The 26,804-nt window shown below is 36.1% G+C and overlaps 1 protein-coding gene across 1 annotated transcript in view; it reads left to right on the top strand.

Moving 5' to 3' along the window:
* Window positions 1-20,766, top strand: part of DCHS2 (dachsous cadherin-related 2) — a 212,663-nt gene extending 191,897 nt beyond the window's left edge. Inside the window, exons 17-20 of the mRNA XM_081076714.1 lie at window positions 10,371-10,501; window positions 12,337-12,623; window positions 13,560-13,692; window positions 15,850-20,766. Of these exons, the coding sequence (XP_080932840.1) occupies window positions 10,371-10,501; window positions 12,337-12,623; window positions 13,560-13,692; window positions 15,850-18,479 (3,181 nt within the window). The 3' untranslated portion in view covers window positions 18,480-20,766. The remainder of the gene's footprint in view (window positions 1-10,370; window positions 10,502-12,336; window positions 12,624-13,559; window positions 13,693-15,849) is intronic.
* The last annotated feature ends 6,038 nt before the right edge of the window (window positions 20,767-26,804 follow it).

Here is a 26,804-nt window from a genome sequence, read left to right as displayed (position 1 = left end):
TATGCTGCAGGTCTGTGTGAGTAAAAGTACCCGTAGAACTGGACGACTTCAGGAAGGAAACTTGAGAAACTGTTCACCTTGTTTGTCTCTGGAGAAGGGGTCACGTGGGAAACATGGGACCAAAGCTTGACATTCTTATTGTGCATTTTCATAGGCTTCCTATTTGTGTCATTTTTCTGTATGTTCTTCCAAAAGGCCTTGCACAGACAGTGTTTCCGTTAGTCCTCACAGCCACCTCCTGAGGAGGCTGTTAGGCATTTTCTCAGTCACTGAAAAGACAACAAACGGTGGCTTGAGCAGGGTCACGAAACCATTTAATGATCACGCGTGGAATGGCAGCCAGCTGTGGGGGTTCTGAGTCACACTGTTTCCACTGGACAAGCCACAGAGCTGACCTTCTGTTTAGGATAAAGAACAGAAATGCAAAAGACCCAAGTGTTCATGTTCTCCTAAGCCAGGCTCCTCCCATGCTTTATGAGGAGAGTGCAGTGTGTGCCTTTGGTTGAGCAGTGAGAGCTGATGAAAATTGGATCTGTTACTAGGAGGCCCGGATTAATTAACCTCTGGAAAACTTCCCAACTCTAAAAGTTAAAGTATTTAGTTCTTTTTGTTTAATATATTCCAAAATATCACTTCAAAATTATTTTCAAAGTTTAAGACCTTACCTGGTATTAACTAGTAGCATTTTTTCAGTAATAGGATTTTTTCGGTAATATTTTAGTGTAATCAATTGCTACAATACTTATTGTATAAATATACTAAATCTGATGATATAAGTATATTATAACCTATCCTTGCCACATTGTTTCTATAGTAGTTTTAAGCATAAAGCTTTTTTTTTTCTCTCCATAGATGACAGCAGGTAAATCTCAGCCTAGTTGCCACCTGAGTGATTACCAATTCAGAGATTATTGAAGGTCTGCTATATTCCAGGAACTAAGTATTTCCTGGTTGTAGACTTACTGTTACAATGTTCTTTTTACTCAGTGGAACATAATTAGCCATTAAATCTAACTTCTTTCAGATTTTCCTATTGGCTTCACAGTGTCAATGTTCCCAACATTTAGATTGGTCCTAAAATTTGAAAGTGTCCCTCACCAGTTTTCTATAAGGAATTCAATTCAAGACTGGGAGAATTGAGAGAAGTTGAACTCAACACAGACAGTCACAGAGACACACACACACACACACACACACACACACACACACACACACACACACACACAGTCTCCAGTTCACCAAGGCAAGGAAATATTTTAAACCTCCTTCCTGCCTTTCCCCTCCCTCACCTCCTTATGGCTTCTCTTTCCCTTTAGTGCTTTTCTCTGATATTTAAACCAGTGAGAAATATGGGATGATTTCAGTGAATGCTTTGGAAAAGGTATCATTTAGCTTTTAACTTTACTTTGAAATATTGCTATTTTGTCTGATGGAGGAAAATATTCTCAATTCCAATACTCGGTTATAATATAAAATGAGAGGGAAAAGATATTGTCAGTTATGATTCTACTCAATATAAATGCACTAAATAAAAATCAAATAATTTTTAGTCCTCATGTTAAGCCACATGTAGGAAAACTCAGTGGAAATATGATGACAAATTATAAAATAGAGATTTCAAGTTCTGTTTGACTGATATTCCTGAATTTTAAAAACTATTTACCGAGCATGACATACAGACATATGAAACAGTTATTTTCAGAGAGCTGGAAAATTGAGTGCCATTGTAATCCATGGCAGGAAGTAAATTAATAATCACAATAATTTATGGAGCATCTGCTTTACATGTTAAATTCCCGTAATAGACTTAATATTTACAGAATAAGGAAATTGAAATTCAGAGGTAAAGTTTGCCAAAAATATGCAGCTAGTAAATGGTAGAACTGAGATTCTTGTCCATGTAAGTGGTCATAGTAGGGCTTCCTATTGTATCATGGGAATGAATCTGAAAAGTACACACTTGTATATTTACAAAACAGAAAAACAATCTTTAAAAACTTAAAATAATAATGACAAGTTCCAGCTGTCAGGTGTAAGCATGCAATAATTGGATTTTAATCACTGTTTTCCACCACTTGGCTTGTAACTAACATGGAGAGACATTTCACTGTTTAAGATGGTACTTGATATTCATGTGAGCCTTGTAACACTTCAGGGCCAAGATTTTTTTGTCTTTTGAAGGACTTTTCAAATGACCAACAAAAGTGTCCTAGGCAAATGAGAGTTAAGTTCAGTGTTTAAAAATGCAATTTCCCACATACACATTCTAGGTCAAAGAGCAGTTATTGCCAGGAGCAATGCTAAACTCATACTCCCATTGAGTGCTCATTGTGAGAGAAATAATAAAAAGCAGTAATATATGCAAGGTAGGAAAAGCCCGAGATGTTAATGTCTCACATGTCTCATAAGCAACAGGGCTGGATTGGAACCTATCTATTGACTCCCCATGGAAAAGGGAATAAAAGACACTACAGGCAGGAAGCATGAGGAAAGGTATGGTTATGCCACTATTTGGTGTGTTTGGAAGTAACAAATGGTACAGTGCACCTAAGTGCGGGATAATGGGAAAGAGGCTGAGCATGTGCAGGAATAGGATGAAGATGGTCAAAAGGTAGAAACTTCCAGTTACAAGAGAAATGAGTGCTGGGGGTATAATGTACAGCATGGCAACTACAATTAACACTGCTGTATGGTATATTGGAAAGTTGTTGCAAGAGTAGGTTCTAAGAGTTCTCATCACAAGGATTAAAAACATTTTTTTCCTTTTTTGTGTTTATATGAGATGATGGATGTAAACTAAATTTAGTGTGGTAATCACTTAACAACATATAGAAGTCAAGTCATTATGCTGCATACCTTAAACTTATAAAGGGCAGTATGTCAATTATACCTCAATAACACTGGAAAAAACTCACACGATAATCTGAAAAAATAAAGAGGCTGGTAGATTGCAGGCAAGTTTTGAAGGACTTTATATGCCATATAATGGGGATTGTACCCTATCTGGTAGGCTGTATAAAAGTGTAAGCAATAGAGTGCATGTTCAGATCTTTATTTTAAAAGACATCTGGTAATGGATGTACTACAGGTCTAAGAACACGCATCAGGCAGGCTCGTTAAGCTAGACAACAGCTGTGGAAGGTCTGTGATGATGAGTCAGTGGGATGGAAGGAGGGGGCATACTTACTTACTAGTTGATTCAGATATGGAATCCATAGGAACATGGTGACCAGTTGAATTTATTCAACAAGGGAAGAGAAAATACTGCTGAAATTTCTACATAGGAAAAGCAGGAAGAAGAATAGATTGGGATTGGGATTTGGGGGGAGGCATTTTGAGTTTGAGGGACTTGTGCAAGAGCAAAATTAAAGATACTCCTTAGGCAATTAAAAATCATGTACAGCATAGGGAATAGTCAACAACATTGCAGTAACTGGGTGGTATTAGATGGGTACTAGGCTTATTGTGGCGATCATCTCGTAAATAATGTAAATGTCTAATCACTATGTTGTACACCTGAAGCTAATATTGTGTGTCGATAGTAATTGAAAACTAAATTTAAAAAAAAATCTTGATCTGGAGCTGAGGGAAAAAGTCTTCATTCAAGATTTGGATTTGGGATTGATCTAGGGAAAATATGTAAAATGGAATTACCTGGACAGGATATGTAAAATGAGAACTTGGGGATTGCCACAACTTGAGGGCCACACAGAGAAATAGACACCACAAAAATAGATTCAGGGAATAGAAAGATAGGAACATGAACCTGGAAAAGGTGGTTTCATGGAAACCAAGGGGAAAGGTTGAACTGTATAAAAGAAAGGGATTTCAAAATATGTATGGTTCAGAATCTACTAGAAGTACTCCTTATATTAAAGAGTTTGCAAGCAATAGGCTTGTCCTAAATTGTTTCCTAACAAGATAACGTACACACTGTTATATTTGTAGGTTAATTAATACAAAGCTGTAAAGTTAATTTAAAACTCAAGTCAACAGATTAATTTTCTTTAACAAAAATATTCTACAGTTTAAGTGAGCAAATAGTTTTCTATAACCAATATGTACTATAAGTACCACAAATTCTGGGAAATCAAACAACAAATACTTCATGGTTATGGGTTACTATCTTAGAAAGCTCCTCTAAACTTCAAAGAGAAGAATTGTAATTTATGATAGTAAGAAACATCATATATGTAGATTTAAAGTTACATAAAAATTTTGCCTCATTTGGCCAGCATCCCAACACTGTGTTTTGTTCATTTTTCCTTCTGTAGTCACCAGAATGGAAATATTCTCCATCCTTACATCCTTCTGTTCATGAACAAGGGCCAAAGTACAAGTTTTCAAAATACATATGGCAGGATTATTTCCTTTTAGTTTTCAAAATACATATGGCAGGATTATTTCCTTTTAGTTTTCAAAATACAGATGACAGAATTATTTCCTCTGTAGACTTCTCAGTGAATACCACTGGGACCTGGAATTTCTTTTCGTTTCAAACAAGGCTGAGTGAGCATTTTGAGGTTTATAATGTTCATGTCCACAACTGGAAAGCAACCATTGTCTGGTGATTAGAAAGCTCTTGATATTATTTTCTAAAAGCGAGCCGTGGAAGGGATGGATGATAGTGAGTTGAGGAGTGAATAAAATAGGAAGCAGAGACAATTGTAATGCATAATTTTCTTTTTCAGTAATGTCAAGTTAAAAGGAAAGAATGCCAGATGACGGTAACTAAGTGGGATTCAGGCTGGAGAGTAGCGCATGTTTTTAGGAATGGCTCAACTTGAGCAAGTTTACAATCAGAAAGGAAGTATTACTAATAGATAGATAAAAAATAAAGATTTGGATCTAAGTACACTTTCTAATTTAAAAATTTTTATTGTTATCAAAGTAGTACATTTTTTGAAAAATCAAATAGTATCAGAGTATCAACAGACTTAGATGAAAGTCAGCTGCCATTGTCTCACCTGTTCCACTATTAAAGCCTGCTAGAGGCTGACATTTTTAACTGGTTTTCTCCATTATTATCAACACCAAGATGTCTTCATTTATCATTTTAAACATTATCTCTCAACTTCTTGTTAAAATAGATGTGGGTTTAATATTTTTACCTTCTCGTATCCGATTCTCTTTATATTCATACACTGTTTTTCATTTACTCAATAATCAGTGTTCACATTATATGATTCTATAAATGTTCACTTCAGAGCTATGTCATACTTCTATTTCCATTCTTACTCTCCTCTTTATCCCCAAATTAATGATTATCTATGTCCGTGTACTTAATTCCTTGTAAATGTTCCAGTAGCTTTGTTACGCCCACACCTCTTCCCCTCCAAATGCCTCTCCTATTCTATCAAGTCCCCTTTGCTCCTTGGAGACCTCCTTCCTGCTGCTTTCTGCTCCGCTGATCTAGTTTTACCAATCTTTACTGCGCTCTCTAAGCCTTTAGCTGATGATTTCACAACTTTGCTCTGTTGCTCCCCTAGTTGTGCCCATGTGATGGATTCCATGTCTTTCTGTTTCTTAGTTTTCTTTTCGAGGAGCTTTGTAGGAAAAGATGCCAGGGAAGTCAATTCTCTGAGTTCTCGCATATCTAAATATGCCTGTATTCTCCTCTCATGTGATTATGCAATGGATAATATAGAAGTTGAACATTTTTTTTGAGTTTTGGAGGCACTGTTCTATTATCTTTTAAAACCCAGTGTTTCTGTTGAGAAGTGTGGTGCCATTCTAATTATATGCTTTGTATATGATTCGTTTTTTCCTTTTCTGTGGAAGTTCTCAGGTTATTTTCTTTACCCATAATGTTTAGAAATTTTGTGAGTATATACTGTGATGTGGGTTTTTCCTTGTGCTGAGTAGTTGGTGTGCTCTTTTAATAAGGAGAAATCTTTCTTTTTACTTTCTTATATTATTTCATTGTTAATTAACTCTCCTTCTGTTTTTTGGGGTTTTTTGTTTGTTTGTTTTTTCTTTTGTTTTGTTTATTTGCTTATTTTGTCCTGTTCCTTTTCCTTGGATCCTATTCAATCACGCGTTGGACTGCCTGGATTGATCTTTTGTCAGTAATATTTTATTTCCTACTTTCCACTTCTTGTTTTTGTCTTGGTTTATTTTTGTTTTACTTTTCATGGAGAATGCCTTAATTTTAACCTTCTAAACTTTCTTTTTTGCTTTCTAGTTAGAAAACATTTTGGATGTTGTATATATTTTTATTTCCAAAAGTTCTTCCTTGATCTTTGAACTTTTCCATAGCATCTTGTTCTTGATTTATGCATGCATTGTCTCCTGCTGTCTCTCCAAGGACATTAATTAGAATTGTTTTTACATTTTCTTTTATTCTTTCAAGATCTCTGTGTTTCTTCGAGTTCATTTCTTCTCTTTGTCTATTTTGTGCTCTCTTCTTCATGTTGGAGGCTTTCTGAGGGAGGTCACTGCTAAGTCTTTAGCATCTCTGAGTGAGCTGGTGGAGCTTATTGACCAGCACACTTAACTTCAAATGAACCAGAGAGGAAGTCAATTACTTTGCAGGATGACATACAAATGACAGTGTATAAGGTTGGACAATTAAGTTCACGAACTCATTCTAGAAAAAGTGCTACATACCTCATTACTGAATCATTATGGTCGCCTTTGAAGTACTCCCCTTGGGAAGCTATGCACAAACACCAGCGCTTAGTCCACCCTTCAAAGCAATTATGGAATTCTTTTTTTGGAATGGCCATCAGAGCTGTCGTCATATTACCCTTGATGTCCTGAATGTCATCCAAATGTTTTTCTTTCAATATTTCCCTTATCTTCGGGTAAAGAAAGAAGTCATTGGTGCCCAGATCAGGTGAGTAGAGAGGGTGTTCCCATACAGTTATTTGTTTACTGGCTAAAAGCTCCCTCACAGACAGTGCCTTGTGAGCTGGTACATTGTCATGATGCAAGAGCCATGAATTGTTGGCGAAAAATTCAGGTCGTTTTCATCTAACTTTTTCACGCAGCCTTTTCTGCACGTCCAAATAGTAAACTAGGTTAACTATTTGTCCAGTTGGTACAAATCTATAATGAATAATCCCTCTGATATCAAAAAAGGTTAGCAACATTGTTGCAACAAGTTCAGGAACTTAATTGTCAGACTACGTACAGAGAGTTCTTTTTTCTTGGGAGGTGCTTTTATTTCTCCAAGGATAGTCTCTCAATATTAATCATTCTGAATATGATCATCAGATATTCATTTGCCTGGGAGTGAAGAGCAATGGGCAGAGGAAGTTGATTGTTCAGTATTTTGAGTTTAAAATAATCTTTAAGCTATTTTTGGATCAATATCTCACCTCACCATTTGCTATGTCTTGAACCTCTTCTTGGTTACATGGGGACAAATCTGTTTCTCACCCATCCTTATCTATCTCCAAATGCATTTTAATCTGCGATTTCCTCTGACCCACTCACCAGTAACCACTCCAAAATTGGCTTGCACTTTCCAGAAATTTGTTGAAATTTCTCACCCACTTTACCCACTAATATCATCTCCCATTTTCTTTGTAGCCTTATGGACGTATATCTTATTTTAAATTATTTTGTTCTCATTATAGTAGAATCTCAGGAGAAAGAGGAACTAAAACTGTGTGGATATAACCAGCAATCATAGCTCTTCTTTTCATAGGTGTTTCTGATGTTGCCTGATTATCTTTTCTTAGAATTTCAGGAGGAATATTTCATTGTTGGAAGACATTTAAGATACTGGTGAGAGTTTTGAAACATCTTCTACCAACATCTTCAGTATTTGTTAAGAAAATCAGCAAAGATCCTACCTGGTCAAAGCCTCCTTTAACGTTTAACATGGTTAAAGAAGCTTCCTACAATTGGTAGAGCAGAGGAAAAATGCTCTGAACTAAAATGGGCCTGTTCTAAATCTGGCCCGTCTCATTTATAGCCTCTGCTGATAATACTTATCAGGGTAGCAGTTCTGGAACATGGAGCCAGTTGGACTGGCTACAATCAATAGCTTCACAAAGGTTGCCAAGGAGCCATCATAAGAAACTTGAGGTCTCACAGAAGTTGTGTGTAGAATCTCAGTGGATCTGCCTTTATAATTTTTCATTTATTCTTTAAGCTATTGAGAAACCTTTTACTTGTCCTTTTATTTTGAAATTGGATCATATATTTTCCTCCATATCAAAGAGTCTCACTTCTTTTTTTAACCTGACATAGGCATTACATAGAACCCCTGAAGTTGTAATGTTGTAAAAATAAGGGTGGTTAAAGCTATAGTGGAAGAATAAGACGTAACTTTGATGTCTTGGCTGAGACTTTAGTATGACATTGGGGAAAGGCAGGCAACAGGGGCAGAGAACATTATGAGTTGATTATTTTTAGTAAAATATTTCCATATGTATCTGACTTATGTTCATACTAACAAAACAAAATTTCCACATGGAATTATTCCTAGGCTCCAGAAGTGTGAAACTCAAGTGGTTGTTATCTTGATGTCCCAACTCTGATAGTGTTGAAGGAAGCCTGTGTGCTTCACGCACGGTAAATAAACAGTAATCACTTGCTATTAAGTTCATGCTTATTTTGCATCATTTTAAAATTTAAGGTTGGAAAGAACACTTATCAGGTAAGCTAACAATGGAAAAGAAAGTAGAAGTGTGTCAACTTCCAAAACTCAGTTTCTTAAAAGGTAGTATCAACCACTGACTAAGACTAATACCACCTCTGAGGTAAAGATCATCTTCTGATTAACAACTCACTTTATTACTTACCTACTCTCCTGGATCTCCCAGTGTCTAGAGGGGAGTGAAAAATAAGCTAAGGATTATACATTAGGGAGTGATATATACACAGTAAGAGAGGCATGTTGGAGGAGGATAGTATAGCACAAGCTTTCCAGGCAACCAAGACCTGGGCTCGAATCCTGGCTCTGTCACATAATAGATTTATAATGCCGGACAAATCTTTAGAAAATAGCACTCAACCTATATTAAAGAAAATCAAATAAGGTAACCCATCGGCTTTCAAGGAACTAATGGGGGAAGCAGACAAAGAAAACATCAAAACAAAGGGTGATGATTGCTATAACAGAAGAATGAACAGGGTGCTATGGGCTAGAGAAGGGGCATCCCAATCAGACTAGAGGTCAGTGAATGCTTACCGAAGATGTAAACTTGAAAGCCAAGAGGGTGTAGGGATGGAGAGCCCAGTCAGAAACCAGCTCACAGAAGGTGATGTTGTATGTCCTCAAGACTTGGACTACCTCTGGAGAGCTAAGGAAGGGTTTTAAATAAGAGAATCACGTTTTCAAATCAGGAGTTTAGATAGAACAATTGAGTTGGCCAATGAGGCTTGCAGTAGGAAGATTGGCAAGGAAACCAGTGATCAAATGAGAAAGGATATAATGAACATACAGCATTCCAGATAAAGATGTTAGGGCATGAGGCTAACCTGTCCTGGTTTGCCCAGGACTGTCCTGATTAAAAAACAAAACAAAACAAAACAAACAAACACACAAAAAAAATAGAGTCTCATGTCCCAGGAAACTCTTCAGTCCCTGGTGAAACAGGATGGTTCACCAGCCTTTTTGAGGCTTGAAAGGTATGGCTAAAATGGACGAGAACTGAAGCAAGTGATACTTAAGAGATAAACTCTATGAGACTCATAATTAATTGGATGTTGGGAATCGGTTGAAAGGGAGAAGTTGAAGACACTAATGTGGTTTCTAACTTGTTTGCTGGAGAAGCTCATTGTACCATCATCCGAGAGAGATGGCATCACTGCATGTGAATTCTTTCAGCTCATAGATCGTTACGTCTACTTTATAGTCCAGGCCAACCATGCATCTTTTGTATATGTATTAATCATGCAATGTCCTCTCTTAGTTCTATAATTTTAATCGTTTTGCAATTTGGGTCTAAAAAAATATCGATACAAAGCAATCTTTTAGTGTCTCTATCTTTTGTTGATACAGTAAAATGGAAATATGTAGAAATATCCAGGCCATGCGTGGCCAGGCCATGCTTATCCCAAGAACAGGCATTGGTGTTTGTATCTATTAGGTTGTTCTTAGTAAGGAAGGACTGAATTTGACAGTATGTCTCCCAGATATGGTGCATTTGTTTTGGTATAAATGCTTCATGACCCCTGGTAGCTTGCTGGATTTGCTTCTCTAAACATGTCAAAAATAGATAAATAAATTTCAGGCTACCATTTTTTTATAATATATTTTAAATGATGCTATTTAGAAAAATCCAGGAAGAGAAATTAAAGTAGTTAGTCAGTGCATTCAAAATTTTTCGACTGGAAATTCAATATTTATGTTGTTTTACTTATTTATTTTTTTTGGATGATAGATAACATTCCTTGATTCTTTTCCAAACCAGCTTGACTGTGCAAGCCACAGATAAAGGGATGCCCAGGCTTTCTTGTACAAGTGTGGTCAAGATACAAGTGACTGATGTAAATGACAATGCTCCAGTTTTTCTTCCCCATGAAGCAGTGGAAGTAGCAGAAAGTAAGTGTGGCAATTTGCAACAGTGGTTTCGACGAAGTTGTGTAACATCATCTTCCATTTTTTTCAGCCAGGCACCATATTAACTATGAGTACTAATCCTCCACAGCCAGGCATCATAGATAGTTTTCATCTTCATTTTATAGAATTGAAAATGCGTCATCAAAAGTTAAATATCAACTGTCAAAGACGTTAACTGTGAAAGCTGGGATTTGCATTCAGATTAGCTGAAGGCCAATTCCCCATGCTGAAACCACCATTCCACACAGGTTGTTTCTGTGTACAGACATTTCTTAAAAATGAAATCTATGAAGAAGCATATTTTATTCACTGTGATGATCGTCCTTAAACTCCTCTGAGAAGAAGCGATCTTCTTAGACTGAGAACTCGGTCAGTCTTCACAGTATACTAATGACAAGTGATAAGTGAAGGGAATTGGATGGTCATCATACAAAGTCACCATTTTCCTCTTTAGTGTAAACTAAACTTCAGCAATTGCAGAAATATTTTACCACATTACTGGTAAAAGTTGGAAATGCAACATTTTATGTCATATGCTTATTAATCTTAATTATTTGGGTCTCTGGGTTATAAAATGACCATACAGCATGATCCCAAAGTTGTCTGTGGTCAATGGTTCGAGTGGTAAAACCCAACCCAACTCTTTATGGTTGAAGTTGCAAAGAGTGGTGGCCCTTCACTTGCTTCTCTCCTTTCACTCGTAATACCAAACTTATTCCTAAAGTGTTCCTAACATTTTATGTCCACAAATAATAACCATCACCACTCAAGAGGGATATATTTCAGAAATTTCTATATATAAGTATATCTACAAATATTCTAAATATTCTAAAATATTCTACCAGTAAAAGACTGTTCAGTTTTACCTCCCAGATGATTTCACAACTTTGCTTTATTGCTCTCCTAGTTGTGCCCATGTCCTGGATTTACTGAACAGACTATTCCAAAGCACATACATTAGCATCAAAATGCAGCAGTATGCCCAGTATAAACATATAACAAGAACAAACAGCATAAATCAAAATGTACTGAATAGGGTAAGGTGTGGTTGGTGCATATAGAGAATGTTCAGGCTGGAAATATAAAAATTATGAATCTCATATACAGTGGAACTATTCTGAATACCTTGGCATCTTTTTTCTACCTGTATCATACATATAAGCTTAAAAACAAAGTGCCTTTCATGGCAGTTAAACTAAAAAACAGTGAGGCATTTGGTATGTCATTTGGGGGGGGATACTATGTATACTTTTCCCTCCTATTCTTGATAATTCTGAGAGTCACATTTTAAAGAAAGGAAGCAGTCTATGCGCTGCTCAAAAGAATAATTTTGCAAAAATAAGTACAAGGAACTAAGTATCTATTTCTAACTTCATCAAAATATTTTCATTTCAGTCGTGAGTGTTTTTCAAAGTCTTATGTTTTGTATTAATGCTTTGAATAATAACCTTCTTGCCGCCTATATCCCCCATGAATATATGATTTTGATACAAACACTATATAGGACAAATAAGTGGGTTACAATGTTTCTTGGTCCTGGAATTGTGCTGTAAGAATACAATTAAAAATGTAATATAAAAATTGAGTATACCCTACCTCCTCAATTCCCCACTCAGTGGTAAATTTTCGCTTTTATTGGGCTTATAAATTCTTCAAAGTTTTTGTTTCGTTCATAATGAGCTTTGTATGAGAAATCATGCCAAGAAACAGCAAATCATGTTGGACTTAAAATAAAAATGCTTGGATTGAACTACTAAAGAAAAGTCTTTCAAAGGGTGAATTTTAATGGAGACTGACATTGGTCATGACTATTTCAGATTCTTTGCCTGGTGTAATTGTGACTCGGATATCAGTTCATGATGTGGATTTGAATTCAGCTTTCATCTTCCATTTCACCAAAGAGAGTGACGCTGGAAACAAGTTTGCTATTGATCAGAACACTGGAGTAGTGGTGCTAGTGAAAACACTGGATTTTGAAGAAGCTGCTGAACATGAGCTGCTTATCGAAATTTCTGATTCAGTGCACCACACAGAGGGAGCACTCATCATCCGTGTGTTGGACGTCAATGATAACCCACCAGTATTTTCTCAAGATTTTTACCAGGTAAACAGCTTAAAGAGATGCTGAAACACAGGCAAAACTGGAAAGAATAGGGAATAATGTAAGCCTATGCTTGTTGGCAGACTACTTAGGCATACAATATTCACTGTTTCCAGTGCTTAAATTGATGCTGAGGATTTTATATTTCATATCATGGAGGCTAGAAGTATATATGGAATTGAATATCTCATTCAAATTCAGTTTTTTAAGTATGTATCATGTCATCATATGAAAGTATGTCACCATTTGTGTAGTTTTTAGGGATTGGGGACCAGTTGTTCTAACTATCGGAACTTGCCTAATGTTTTCAAAGCCATAGACAAGACAATGAGGTAGTTTGGATTATCTGCAGTTTCAAGTCATTTGCGAAAACTTTTTCTTTCCTAGGCATATTTTTGGAATATGTTGACTAACATTTTGCAGAAACAAATCATGAAGAAAACTGTAAAGAGGAAATTTTAGTTTTTAGAGCATAGCGTATGTTTGTAGATGTAAGGACAATAATAGCATTCAACTAAGTACTTGGAAACAGGCTTCAGGACTCTTGGATATAGCAAATGTAGGGTTACTGTATAAACACAGGAGGGAAACTAACCTAAGTAATGATTTTCTGTGAAGGCTTGCTACATTGCACAATGTACATAATGTAATAATATAACTATCCTCTACCATACAGAAATAATTTGGAAGGAAATTTTTTATAATAAAAATCAAAACAATCAAATTTTTTAAAAAATATATCTTTTCTTCTGAATACTGAGACCACTACACAATCTTCTCATAATATGTCAGCTCTATAAATGAATATGTCTAATAAAGTCAGGTTCTCTGTGTATTTTCCTTAAGCAAAATAAATAAAATGATCTCATGTTCTGGCTGTTCATGAAAATATTTATAGTCTTTAAGTACAATGTCCATTTCTCTCTCTTTTTCCCCCAGGTCACCGTTCCTGAATCAGTACCTGTGGGGTACTCCGTGCTTACCGTGGCAGCCACGGACTTAGAAAGCAACGAGGACATTTCTTACAGAATCCTTTCATCTTCTAAGGAATTCTCAATTGATCCTATGAACGGTGAGTTATTTATAGTGGCATTAGTGTTCATAGGTTTGAGTTACAGGGTGGAAACCTGAAGTAATCCTTTCCAAATGCTCTTAAAATAGCTCTCCACCCCCAACCACTGGTTAAATTATAGACGCCACCTTCTTATTTCTCTTCATATCAAATGCTATGGTAGCAAATCCCAGTGTTAGTTTTCTTCTCCAACATCTCAGTGGCTGGGAAGCAAAAGGAATTGATTAAGTGCTGGCAGAGGCGCAGAAGTGCAGAGATCCCCATATAGTAAACACCCAGCCCATCAGTCCAGCTAAGCACCATTCACGTAGCTCAGCCCAGACCTTGGCAAGAATCAGATGAAGTCGAATGGACTAATTTAGTACTGAGGACTTCACATTACTAGACTTTGGAAGCTTTTTATCAAAGCACAAGTACAAACAGTTCAGTAAGAGCATCATACATTCAATAAGGATCTCCTCCCCCAAAAAAAAATCAAAAAGAGGAAATTATTTGAGCATCTCGACTAAGTAAAAACTTAGTTGTGGCTCTGGTTTATTTGATGCCTTCCGAGGCTCTGTATTTTTATCAGAACAAGATATTCATGGCTGTGAAATGTGTTCAGGCAAGTGATTTTAGATTAGAACAGTTAAACATTGTACAGAGAACGTTTAACAGTGAGTAGACATTAAAGCTAAATTTGGTAAAAACGAATAATTAGCAAAGCATGGTCCCTAACAGAGCACATTCTAGAAAAGAACAGCCTGGGACACAGTACACTGTGTTTCCCATCTCCACCTACCATGGCATCGTTTCACAAGTGAGGGCTGATTTAAAAATGACCCTCAGGATGGGGGATGTTAATTAGCCTTATGGCAAGACATACATATATCGAATCATTACGCTGTACACCTGAAACTAATCTAATGTTATGTATCAATGATATCTCAATTGAATTAACCTGAGGATTATCTAAAAGAAAAATTAAGTCATGAAATACCAACATGAGGCCCATGGTGTGTTGTAATGGGGAGAAGTAGGTCATGTGGCCACATGTGTGGATAAATGGCTGTAGTATGGAAGTAAACATGTCAGGAATTTGACTTTCCTTTGCTTTGCTCTCTGTCTCTCTCACCTCATACTCTCTTTCTTTCTCTCTCCCTTCCTTTTCTTTCATTTCTTTCTTTCTTTCTATTTTATTTTACCTTTATTAGATATGTACATACACATACATACGTGCGTGTGTGTATGTGTATACATACACATACATATGTGAGTGTGTGTGTGTGACGTCAGATGATGGGACCTGCTACCCTGGCCACAGCAGATCACGGTGTGGGAAGTGGGAGGTGGTCCCTCTGAGCTCTCATTCCTAGCAGCTCTTTTGCTTGATATGAGTTATCAACAAACTTTACAGTGAGATATTGATGAGAACATTTTTAAAACATAAAATGTTATCAGATCAATTTAGTTCATGGTGGGACCCCAACTGAAATGTGACATTTATATGATAGCATTCTGTATTCTTTTTTATTGATCATACTTAAAACACAGTTATCTTAGAAACATGTCATTATATGCATGCTTGGAAAAATGACATATTTCTATATTTTAAACAATATAATATATTAAATATGTTTCATCAATAAGGAGAAAATCCATGTGCTGAATGAAACAAGACGTTTAGGAAAAACATCTCTATAATTAAGCCACAGTTGTAACTTTGCATTATCAGACTTACTGCTGTTATTTGACTAGAGTGTTGTCAACCAGTATTTCCTGAATAAATACCTGTGTGCTAGAATGTCATTATACATGTATCTATGGGTAGCAGAGAGGGGTATACATTTTTCAAATAAGAATACATTTTCTTTTAAAATGGAACAATTTACTATACCAAAATAAGATTTAAAAAAAATTTGTGGCAGAGTCATCCTCAAGGAGCATACATACTTAAAGAGTGCCATGAATATTATTTCTGGATCTTAAATGTTACAAAAGCATAAATATAATAATTTTAATTCTCTGTTTGGAGTTACTCTTGGTTGTAACTTAAGTAACAAATCTGACAAATAACTAAACACATTAGTAAATATTTCATAAATATTTACTGACCAATTGGATCATGAAATTTTAATTTCATGACATTTAATTGAAATGCTATGTCTTGTTTTTCAGGCACAGTATTTACTATCAATCCTGTGTTTCTTCTGGATAAAAAACCAACAGTTCAGTTTCTTGTTGAAGCCAGTGATGGTGGAATTCCTGACCTGAGGGCTCTTACCTTAGTGGAGATAGAAATACAAGACATAAATAATTACGCCCCTGAATTTGTAGTAGAATATTATAACCTTAGCTTGAGTGAAGATGCTAGAATTGGAAGCACACTTGTCACCTTTTCAACCATTGACCGTGACTGGACCCGTGAAAACACACATGTTGAATATTCCATCATCAGTGGTAACTCACAGAACAGGTTCCAAGTGGAAACTAGTTTCATTCATTCGGAATATCGTTATAAACAAGTTGGTTATCTGGTGTTGCTTCGCAGTCTGGACAGAGAAGCTTTTGCCAGTCATAAGCTTGTCATTCTGGCATCTGACCACGGCTGCCCTCCATTGAGTTCCACAGCCATTGTATCCATAGAAGTGCTTGATGTCAATGATAAGCCACCGACATTCAACAGTCTGAAATATCACACCCATGTCAAGGAAAGTACCCCCCTCGGGAGCCACATCACTGTGGTCTCAGCCAATGACTGTGACGTGGGTTCACATGCAGAAATCATCTACCACATCATCTCTGGAAACGAGAAGGGGCATTTTCACTTAGAAGAGAAAACTGGAGTTCTTTATTTGATTAAACCTCTGGATTATGAAGAAACAATAAAATTCACTTTAACTATCCAAGCTTCAGATGAAGAAAAGAAACATTTTGCTTTTGCAGTTGTGTTTGTCAATGTCCTAGATGACAATGACCATGCACCTCAGTTTATGTTCTCAAGCTTGAACTGTGTTGTTCCTGAAAATCTGCCTGTTTTCTCCACCATATGTTCTGTAAATGCTTTGGATTTTGATGCAGGTCCTTACGGAGAACTGACCTATTCTATCATATCCCCTTGTTCTGTCACTCATGGGGTGACTCATAGTCATGACCCCTTCCTCATTGACCCTCTGACAGGGGATATTCATGCTAAGCAAGTCTTTGACTATGAAAAGAACAATAAATACTGCCTCACGGTTCAGGCAAAAGACAAAGGTGACTCAACAGCCTCCTTAATGGTTTGGGTGGATATTGAAGGAATTGATGAGTTTGAACCCATTTTCACTCAAGATCCGTATTTTTTCAACCTCCCAGAAAAGAATAACATAAGACAGTTGATTGGCAGAGTGGAAGCATCAGATGCAGATGCTGGTATCGATGGTGTTATTCTTTACTCCCTTGAAACGCCATCTCCTTTCTTTTCAGTAAATAAAACTAATGGAAATATTTATTTGACTAGAGCCCTTCCCCTAATAAGAAGTCAAGTCAGCAAAGAAGACACCATTGAAATGAAAATAATCGCTCATAGCCCTAAACAGGATTCCAAGTTCACATCTTGTACTGTTTTTGTGAATGTGTCTTTTTCCTCAGAAGGAAAACACTGGGCAGTGTCAGCTAGCAGCTTCTCCATCAGCCTCACGGTCTCCTTTTTAGTGTTCCTGTTACTGGTCTTCATTCTCATTGTCTTGATTTTAAGACATAAACGAAAAGACACAATAAACAATTATGAAGAAAAGAAAATGTCATCATCCTTAGATATCAATTTGAGACTGACCAAGGATGCCAGCATGCTCAAGCCCTTCCCGAAAACCAATGACTGCAGTAACGAGGACTCCGTGCCTGTGGACTCCATGCCAGAATGGTTGAGTTTAATAAGTATCATGGAAAAGGACATTGTAAATCTGTACAGGCACTCGAACTCCAGTGGCCACTGTTCTGTGGAAGGAGAAACTGCTGAAGATAAAGAGATCCAGAGGATAAATGAGCACCCTTACAGAAAGGACTCTGGCTCAGTTCTGAGTGACCGAGACTCCAGGGTGCCAGACTCTGGAATCCCAAGGGACTCAGACCAGCTCTCCTGCTTGTCCGGGGAGACCGATGTGGTGGTCACTGTCGAAACAGCAGAAACCAGCCATACATTTGAGGAAGGAGATGGAGGAGAAGGCTGTGGTACAAGCTACGTTCAAAATAATGTGTTACCCCACACACTAAAGAAGAGAGAGGCAAAAGTGGGCATCCTGGCTGAGATCAGAAAAGAGTCTGTCTTTGTTTCAGGTGATCAGGAAGCAAGATGTGCAACTCTTTCGACCCAGAGAACCTCTGATCATGAGGTGAGAGGCAACTATCACTGGGATTATCTCCTCAGTTGGGAACCCAAGTTCCAATCTCTTGCCTCAGTATTTAATGATATTGCAAAACTAAAGGATGAGCATTTACATAAGCCTGGCATTCCCAAAGAGAGGAAATCTTTTGTTTTTCCACCACCATTGATAACAGCAGTAGCACAACCTGGGATTAAAGCAGTTCCACCAAGAATGCCAGCCATGACCCCAGGGCAAGTACTTCAGAAATACCCACACTCCCCACTTCTCTATCATCTCAATTCTCTGCCAGAAGCCATGACTCCCAGTTTCTCTCCATCTCTTTCCCTACTGACCACACAGACGCCTGCCATGACTCCACTGTTGTCAAATGGAGAACTGTTGGGAAGACATCTAAGTGATACATGCCATGAACTTAAAGTAGAAGATGAAGTTCAAATATAAAATGGCCTTGACATCAAGCACCTGCTCATCATTGGTCATAAATGACTGAACAGAACATTCTTAAGCAAGCTCCTCGAGACTGGATGCGTTTTATCTTAAGTGAGTGATTTAATTTAGTCAGGGTTTTTAGAAACTCCTCATTGAAGTTTCTGAAGTTTCTTTCACCCTTAATGAGGAGTTACCCCCTCTTTTAGCCTTTATGTTTTGCTCTCAGGACTCCTGTGTGTGTGTGTGTGTGTGTGTGTGTGTGTGTGTGTGTGTCTGTGTGTACGCGCGGGCGCGAGCGGGCGTGTGTGTGTGTGTATTATGTAGTACATATTCTGTCATACATGGTTTTCTGTATGATTAGATTTCCAAAGGACACAATGAACTCAACTGATTCTCAACATGTTTATATGAAAATAAATGAAAATAAACCACAGGTATAATACATTCAGTCACATTACTTCTGATTAAACTGCTATATCTAAAATGAATTAGTGAAGACTGAATAAAGAATGAGTGTAGTACAGAAAGTAGCAGAGGGTAAAATTGGAAGAATAAACAAATTTTAAAGTGAAGCAATTTTCTGTAGATATCTTTAGAGATGCATTTCTCCACTCTCTCCATTGGCCATTACTTGTAGAGCTTAGCCATAACTTTGAATTTTAATGTGGTATCTTTTGGATATTGAATGAGAAATTAAGAATGAAATTTGTCATAACTCTGTGCCAAATAAGAAAATAAGTCCTGTTTAAATGAACTAGAAATGTTTGGTCTTGACAGAAGTTAGGATTGATAAAAACAGTAATAACATGGTTGCCTGTCACCTAAGACACATTTCCTAGGCCCTCTTTACAAATAGAATGATAATTTTTTTTTTAATGCTCTGTCTTGTAACATAGTACAGGTACAGACATTAAAGTTTGAAGGTTAATTTGTAGGTATTTCTTCATTTTATTTTCTTCTAGATATAGTAACTTTTGGTGAGAAATAATTTATCCACTCGATGTCTGTTTGAAGAGTTTGCATAGATAAAATTATGTTATTAGCTAATAATTTTTATAGAGTAATTTAGCAATATATTTTTAAATGGATTTTTTTTACATAATTGTTTCTACTATAAAAGTGAAGGATGTGTGTCAGAAGTCTTTCTCTCATTTGTACATACTCTTGTTTAGCTTTAACTGTCATTAGATAGAGCAGTTTGGCAACAGTTGAAATAACTCTGTTTTGTACGGCTATTTCAGAAATATAGTGGTGGTGTGTAGTCTCACATATAATGCTATATCCTTCTCTCCAGTGAGTCTGAGAATCTGTCAAAGATTCTTATCCATTCCAGGAAAGCAGTGGGCATCCCAATGATGATGGTCCAGAAGTCATCCATGGTAGGCAACATGGCCAGTCTTTGGAATAAGAGTTTAGGATTCCAATAAGCACCTGGTATGGTTTTCTTAGTGATTAGTGAGGCCTTCTGCTATAGAAATATTTCCTTTATTTTAATTTCCATAGGCCTCATCTGTAAAATTATTTGAGATAACTCATTTCTCTTTACCGAAAAACATTATAGGATGTTATGTTTGATATCTAGTTTTGTACGTAAATAATTCTAAGGTTTCCTATGCTGATTTCATCAATTATATCTTTCCTGACTCTTAAATTGAGAACAAGTGTATAAAACCACATTAGAAATTGTATGAAACATGAAGGTTTTTGGACAAGCCTGGAATCCTAGGGAAAGACATTTAGACATGGAACACTTAAATATTCAAGGATGATGTATGTCTCTCCATTTTTGTCATGGCATCCGGAGAAAAAGATTTCATGGTTTTGTAAAAAAAAAAGTCATTTAATCATTTCAGTGTTCTAATATTTATTCTCTCTTTGACTTCCTTCAAAAGATTACTTTGAGCATACAAAGAAATTTTATACTGATTTTTTTTCTAATTATATATGAAAGTTTTGTTATGCAACAGAATTATTTCTAGAAACCAAGAACATTTTCTTGTTTTTAAATAAACAGGTTATTTACTTATGCTTAAAAAGAGTTATCCATCTAACTCTTCCTTAAGTTATTTGCGTGTGATTTATTACTTATTCTGGGCATAATTCTGCATTTTTTTCTAGACATTTAATAAAAACAGATGGCATGAAGTATTTGGAGCCTAGTGGATTTTTAATTGATGACTTTATTAATAGTGTGTCCAATGCCACACCACCACCAAACAAATGCTACAAGTGGGATTGAGAGTAAAAAATGTGAACGTGCTGGTTAAGTGTTCTCAATAAATCATTTGTCCACCCTTTCAAATAGAGTGCTTTTTTTCTTAAACGAACAATATAATTTGTACAGTTTTCCTACAAGTTTAATATTAACTTGCCTCATATGTTGTGTTTTACTTTGCTGATCTATACACCGGCTTTAGCATTCTGGAGGGGGTACAGAACTTGTTGGTGGAAAATCATATTAAGCCCCAAATTCATAAGTTATAAAATAAAAGACAGTTGTCTCTTGTGGAATTTTGGCTGCCTGAAATTCTGGACTTTTTTGTTGGCAGCCTTAAAAATGCTGGTGTAAATCAGTACCAAATGGATATCAAAATTCCATATCCTAGTAGTAATCATTGAATTGGCTTCCAAAACAGATTCCTGGGCAAAGAAAGGGGGAAATGCTGTATCTTTAGGGATTGGATCATTTAACTGTTCTCTAAAAATATTAAAATGAACTATTGTAAACTACTGGCTGCCTATAACTATACATACTTAGTCTATGACCAGTGTCCTGTTGAGACAGGAGTTGTGTTTCTCAGCACCTTTACCTTCAGTTTCAGAGCCCTCCTTGCTGTTTTCCAGAAGTTACAGTAATGAAAGCGAATTATAATTTTAAACTTATTTAAATACAGACATATGTTTTGTTATTTTTGTTTTGTTTGACCATTTCACACACACCTTAACTTTAAGTTTAAAATAGCAAGACATAACTAAAAGGATCAAAGATGATAGTCCACTTCAAAGCAATGAAGAAGACAGAGTTAATTTGGTTAGTAGATTCCCACATGATATTATGGATAAGCTTGTTGGGTTTATTTTCACAGCATGTTTTAGTTAGCTTAAAAGTATAGGGCCATCTGTTTGGTTATAGCTGAGGAGAGTTCGGACAGAAAATCATTCTATCTAAGAGGGATACCAGGATCAGTGAAGGTGCTGGAGCTTTGCATTCCCAAACTGCCATTCCCATGTGAGGCACTGAAGGACCAAGGTAGCATTTGAGATGGTGGGAAGAAGCAGGGAAGAGAAAAATAGAGGATTAAATCTGAAAAGGAATAGTTTAGGGCATGGGTAGAGAAATGAAGAGGGGAAAGGGGTAAGGATTTGTAAAGAATTATTTTTAAATGTAAAGATTTTTCTAAGTTAGTCATTTCCTTAGTATAGGTTTATCCTGTTGAAGAATCTCTCTCTCTCTCTCTCTCTCTCTCTCTCTCTCTCTCTCTCTCTCTCTCTCTCTCTCTCTCTCTCATCTCTATCTCTCTGTCTCCCTTTTGAGAAGTCTTGTTTTCTTCTCTTTCCTTTCTGTTCCTTTCAAGTCTCTACCTCCATCGATCCTGTGTCTGAAAATTGAAGTTTATCAAGTTGTGAACGTAAAACTAGGCAACAATGAATTAAAATACATTTGACTATGAAAACCTGAATTTGTTGGTTTTTCCCCCCTTTGGTGAATTATAGTATAAAAAAATTAGAATGATTACCTTATGTTATTTCCCACTCTACATAACTTTGGCATTAAGAGTGCCACGATTTTAAATAGTTGATTTCACACATATACCAAGTAATGGAAGTTCAGAAGGCAGTTGGGATAGAATATGAAATTTTGGCACCTGGTCTTTTTTCTAGTAGCTTGTCTTTTCTAAAAATGAGTGCTTGTTTGATAGTCATGATTTTATATTAAAAGATTACACTTTATATAACTTTTAAACCACAGTATATAACATACAGGCATAATCAGTCGATAGTTTGTTCTCTAATATTGTCAATTTTATTTGAATTCTGGTGACAAAATTGTTTTGATTCCATATAGATCAAAGAAATGTGTCTCCTAGAAACAAAATCATGGCAATCTTAGAAAGATCCAGCAAAAAGTGGCTGGAATATCAAACTATACCTTTCTCTTACAAACTTGGCACTTGGCTATTTGATGACAATTTAGCACTTCCTACTGTTTTGGTCTATGTAATTTTCCTCATTCACCCAATTTATTTATTTGCTAAACCAAAACTGTGAAGTGAGTAACAGAGAGGGGAAAGCATACCAAATAAATAGCAGATGCGCAAGTGCATCTCTTGAATGAGAAAGCATTAGTTTGGTTAGAAAACTAAATACATGGATTTCATTGTTAGATAGTAAACCCTCAGGGCAAAATCCTGCTCTCAACTTGTATTATGAAATACAGATGTTTCTTAGAATGAATGAATACATGTGTGAATGGGCACAGAGGGTGCTATAAAGTGAGGGTGAGGATACATCCCTTGAACCCATTAGGTGTGAATTCTAACATAGTTCTGTGATTTTTAGCCAATCATAGGACAGAGGGAAAGTTAAGTGCAAAGATCCTATCAAAATATTATAAAATATCTTACACAAAGTCGAATGACTAGAAATTCCTTTTGTGATCTGGTTTGTTTTCTCTGTCTCTCTCTTTCCTCACAATATATGTACATTTCTTGAGAGTTTTAGACATAATGGAAACAAGTTATAGATGACATTCAAAAGCATATTGTTGGAGACAGCCACATTACATGACCAAGCACATTGGTTTAATTTAATTTCAGATCCTGTAATAAACCATGACTGCCCTATGGCTAGCAGAATGAAGTTCTATCAATAAAATAAGAGTATATAGTTTAATAGGTATGCCTAGAATGTTTACATCAAAATATATTAAAATTTAAAAACAATACGAGGAATTTATGAAGGATATTCTATATGTGCATATACTTAGTATGGGTTAAAAGTGATATTTTAAACAAGTAGAGGTTATTTAATAAATGCATGCTGGGAAATAGGGGGAGTGAGTAAATATGAAGTTATTTCTCCTCACACCATAAGCAAAAATGAATTCTAGCTGAATTAATGAGTAAAAGTTAAAATGAAACCATAAGAATTGGAAGAAAAATAGAATAAAGGTAGGAAAGACCTTTTTAAATATAAAAGCAAAGATAGAGTAATAAATTTGAACTTATGATAATCAAAAGTACTATAACAAGTTATAAGAAATGATCATTGGGTAATACTTCATAGATTTAATCGACAAAATTTATGTAGCACCTATTGTGGACCATGCATGGATCTGACTCTGGAAACATAAGAATGAACAGAATAGATAAAGCCAGTGCATACACAGTGCTTACATTTGATTGAGGGAGATAGTAAAAATGCGCTTTCAAGTAATGGTAAGTGGTATGATACGAAGAAAACTAAAGAAGTTGTGTAGACAGAGCCCCAAAGAGCAGTTTCCAGGCTCTCGGCCTCATAGAAAGGTGCTGGCTCAGGTAGTAAATGGCCATCAACTGTGTTTGGATGGCCATCAGCTGTGGCTAGTTGGCCATCAGCTGTAACCAGTGAGCCATTGGCCACTAATATAACTGCTGTACGCTAGCAGGAAAAATGGGGGCTAGCAAGAAGATGGTGGCTGGGCTGCCAAGCGCGGATTGCAGTTAGCACGGCGGAGTGCAGGTTGAGGATTGCAGAGAAGTGGACAGCAGGTTGTAGACAGTGTGGCTCCTGCTTCCTGTGTCTCCAATCCAGCTGCCAGAAAGACTATAGTGGTATGCCTCCCCTACCTATGGCTACGTGGGTGTTCCTTTATGGCCTAGCCATATCCTGCATTCTTGTGTGGGGAGCGGGAGCTGGCACCCCCACATAACACCCCACATGACAGAAGTATATAACAAAAAACATAGAAGAAATTAACAAGGTGTGGGGGAATACAGCAATACTATTCTGATTGGATGTTCAAGGGAGGTGTCTATGATACGATGCTATTTGAACTGAATGAAGTGAATGAGCCATGCAAAATTCTGAGAGGAAAGCATTGAAGGTACATGTGTTAACAAGTACAGTGTCCCTGAGGTAGGAGCCACATGGAATGTTTGGGAAACTAAATCCAGTGTGGCTTAGAACTAGTGTAAGAGGTAGAGTAGTAGGATATAAGATCATAGAGATCACTAGATTTCAGATTATGTAGGGCCTTGTAATGGGGAAACACTTCAACTGTTGTTCTGTTGTGTGAAGTCATGATTAGTTTTTGCTCAGAGATATGATATTATCTGATTTATATTTTTAAGGAGTAACTGGCTACTTTATAGAAAATCAACTAAGGTAGGGGTAGGGAGGTTAGTGTAGTAATAGTACCCCAGTTAATTGGCTATTGCAGTAGTTTCAGATGGTGATGATTGTAACTCAGCCGGGGTGTTATTGGTGGAGGTGAACAGAGTCAAGATACATATTGTAGATAGTGTTGTTAGTTCTTGGTAATGAATTGAATGTGGGGTATGAAGAAAATTGGACATAAATCTAGGGTTTAAGAGAGAATTTAGGGCTATGAAGAGAAAGTTTAAAGTTATCAGATTTTAACTAGTATTTAAAGTCATGAGATTGGATGAAATCATTGAGAATTAAGTGTAAATACAGAAAACATCCCAAGAATGACCTGTAGGTCACTGATCAAGAAGTCAAAAAGAAAGAAGATCCAGCAAAGAATTCTCAGAAAAAACCTACTGAGGTAAGATAGAAAAGCAGGATAGTCTTATATTCCAAAAACCAAGTAGAGAACTTGTTTAGGTTCCAGTTGGGGCAAGATGGCAACATCAGTGTAAATTTTTAAATGTTCCCAAATCACCTTACAAAGCAGTCAGAGCATCTAGAACAGTGAAAGTACAAACTCCTGGTCAAAATTTTTAACCAAAAGTAAAGCTTTTTGTACAAATTCTAGAATATGAGCAGGCAAACAAAAATACCAACTATTGGCAGTAACAGGGGAGAACAGAAGGAATTTTCAATGTTCTTTGAGCTAGAAAATAAGGAATCACCAAAAGTACTCACCTACTCAGAAAGGTCTATTCTTGGAGGGGAAACCTAGCAGGCAGGCTTGAAAATAACTGCCAAAACTGGGGGAGAACTAGAGAACACCCACTTTGTAATGAGTGTAGAAAAATTAAAACAAAATTAGATTGTGCTGGTATATTCAAGTTCCCAGAGCTTCCAGAAATATACAACAAAAATTGCCTTCTAGAAGAATGGAACCCCACATTAAGTAAAGTCAACTGAAAGTAGGATTCAAGTTCATATGACTAGTACAGGAAAGAAATCCTAGATACAAAGGCAAAAAAGGATTAGCCCTTTCCACCTATATGGTAACTTCCTAAAATATAGAAAAACCAATCACAATAAAACATGAGCAACAGAGAATGACTGCAGTATAAAATGTAAGCAAAAAAACTCATTCTCTAGATGATGTGCCAATGGACAGTGAAAACGCACAAGAAAAATATGGCAAAAAGACCAAAGAAAGTTGTGATTTAATATTTCAAAACTAGCTAAAGGCAATTAAGAAAACAAAAATTATAAATGTTGCATAAGCAATCAGAAAAATTCAGAGTTGAAAACACTAGCTAAGAGGGTGATATTAAAAGGACAGAGCTTGATGAATAATTAAAAATAAAACAAAAAGATCAGGAGACTAAACTAGATGGAACAAAAAGTTGATAGACATCAATGAAATTATAGTAAGTGAAATAGAATATGAAAAGAAAAATACTTTAAAAATCAAATGGAATTGAAAAAATGATTAAAAGAATTTTAGAGATGATAAATTTAGCAGACTGGTAAAAATGATTCAACACATATATAATATAATTCCTAAAGAAAAAAATCAAAGAAATAAAACAAAACAAATATAAAAATCATGATTCAATAAAACTTTCCAAACATAAAACAAAATTTGTATCTGTGTTGTGAAAAGATATACCATGTGAAAACCAACCTAGAGTGGTTAATACCAAAATACTTTTTTAAAATTTATTTTTTAAATTTATTTTTCAATTATAGTTGATATACAATATTATATTAGTTCAGGTGTACAACATAGTGATTAGACATTTATATACCGTACAAAATTATCACCTCAATAAGTTTAGTACTGATCTGACACCATACATAGTTATTACAATACTTTGACTATATTCCCTATGCTGTAATTTACATCCCCATGACTATTTTTATAACTGGCAATTTGTACATCTTAATCCCTTTCACCTTTATCACCCATCCTCCCTAATCCCTTTCTATCTA

Source organism: Rhinolophus hipposideros (assembly GCF_964194185.1).
Source record: "Rhinolophus hipposideros genome assembly, chromosome: 16".
In the NCBI taxonomy this organism is placed as follows: Eukaryota; Metazoa; Chordata; class Mammalia; order Chiroptera; family Rhinolophidae; genus Rhinolophus; species Rhinolophus hipposideros.
Note: the sequence above shows the minus strand (reverse complement) of the source record. Positions and strands in the feature narration are given on the sequence as shown.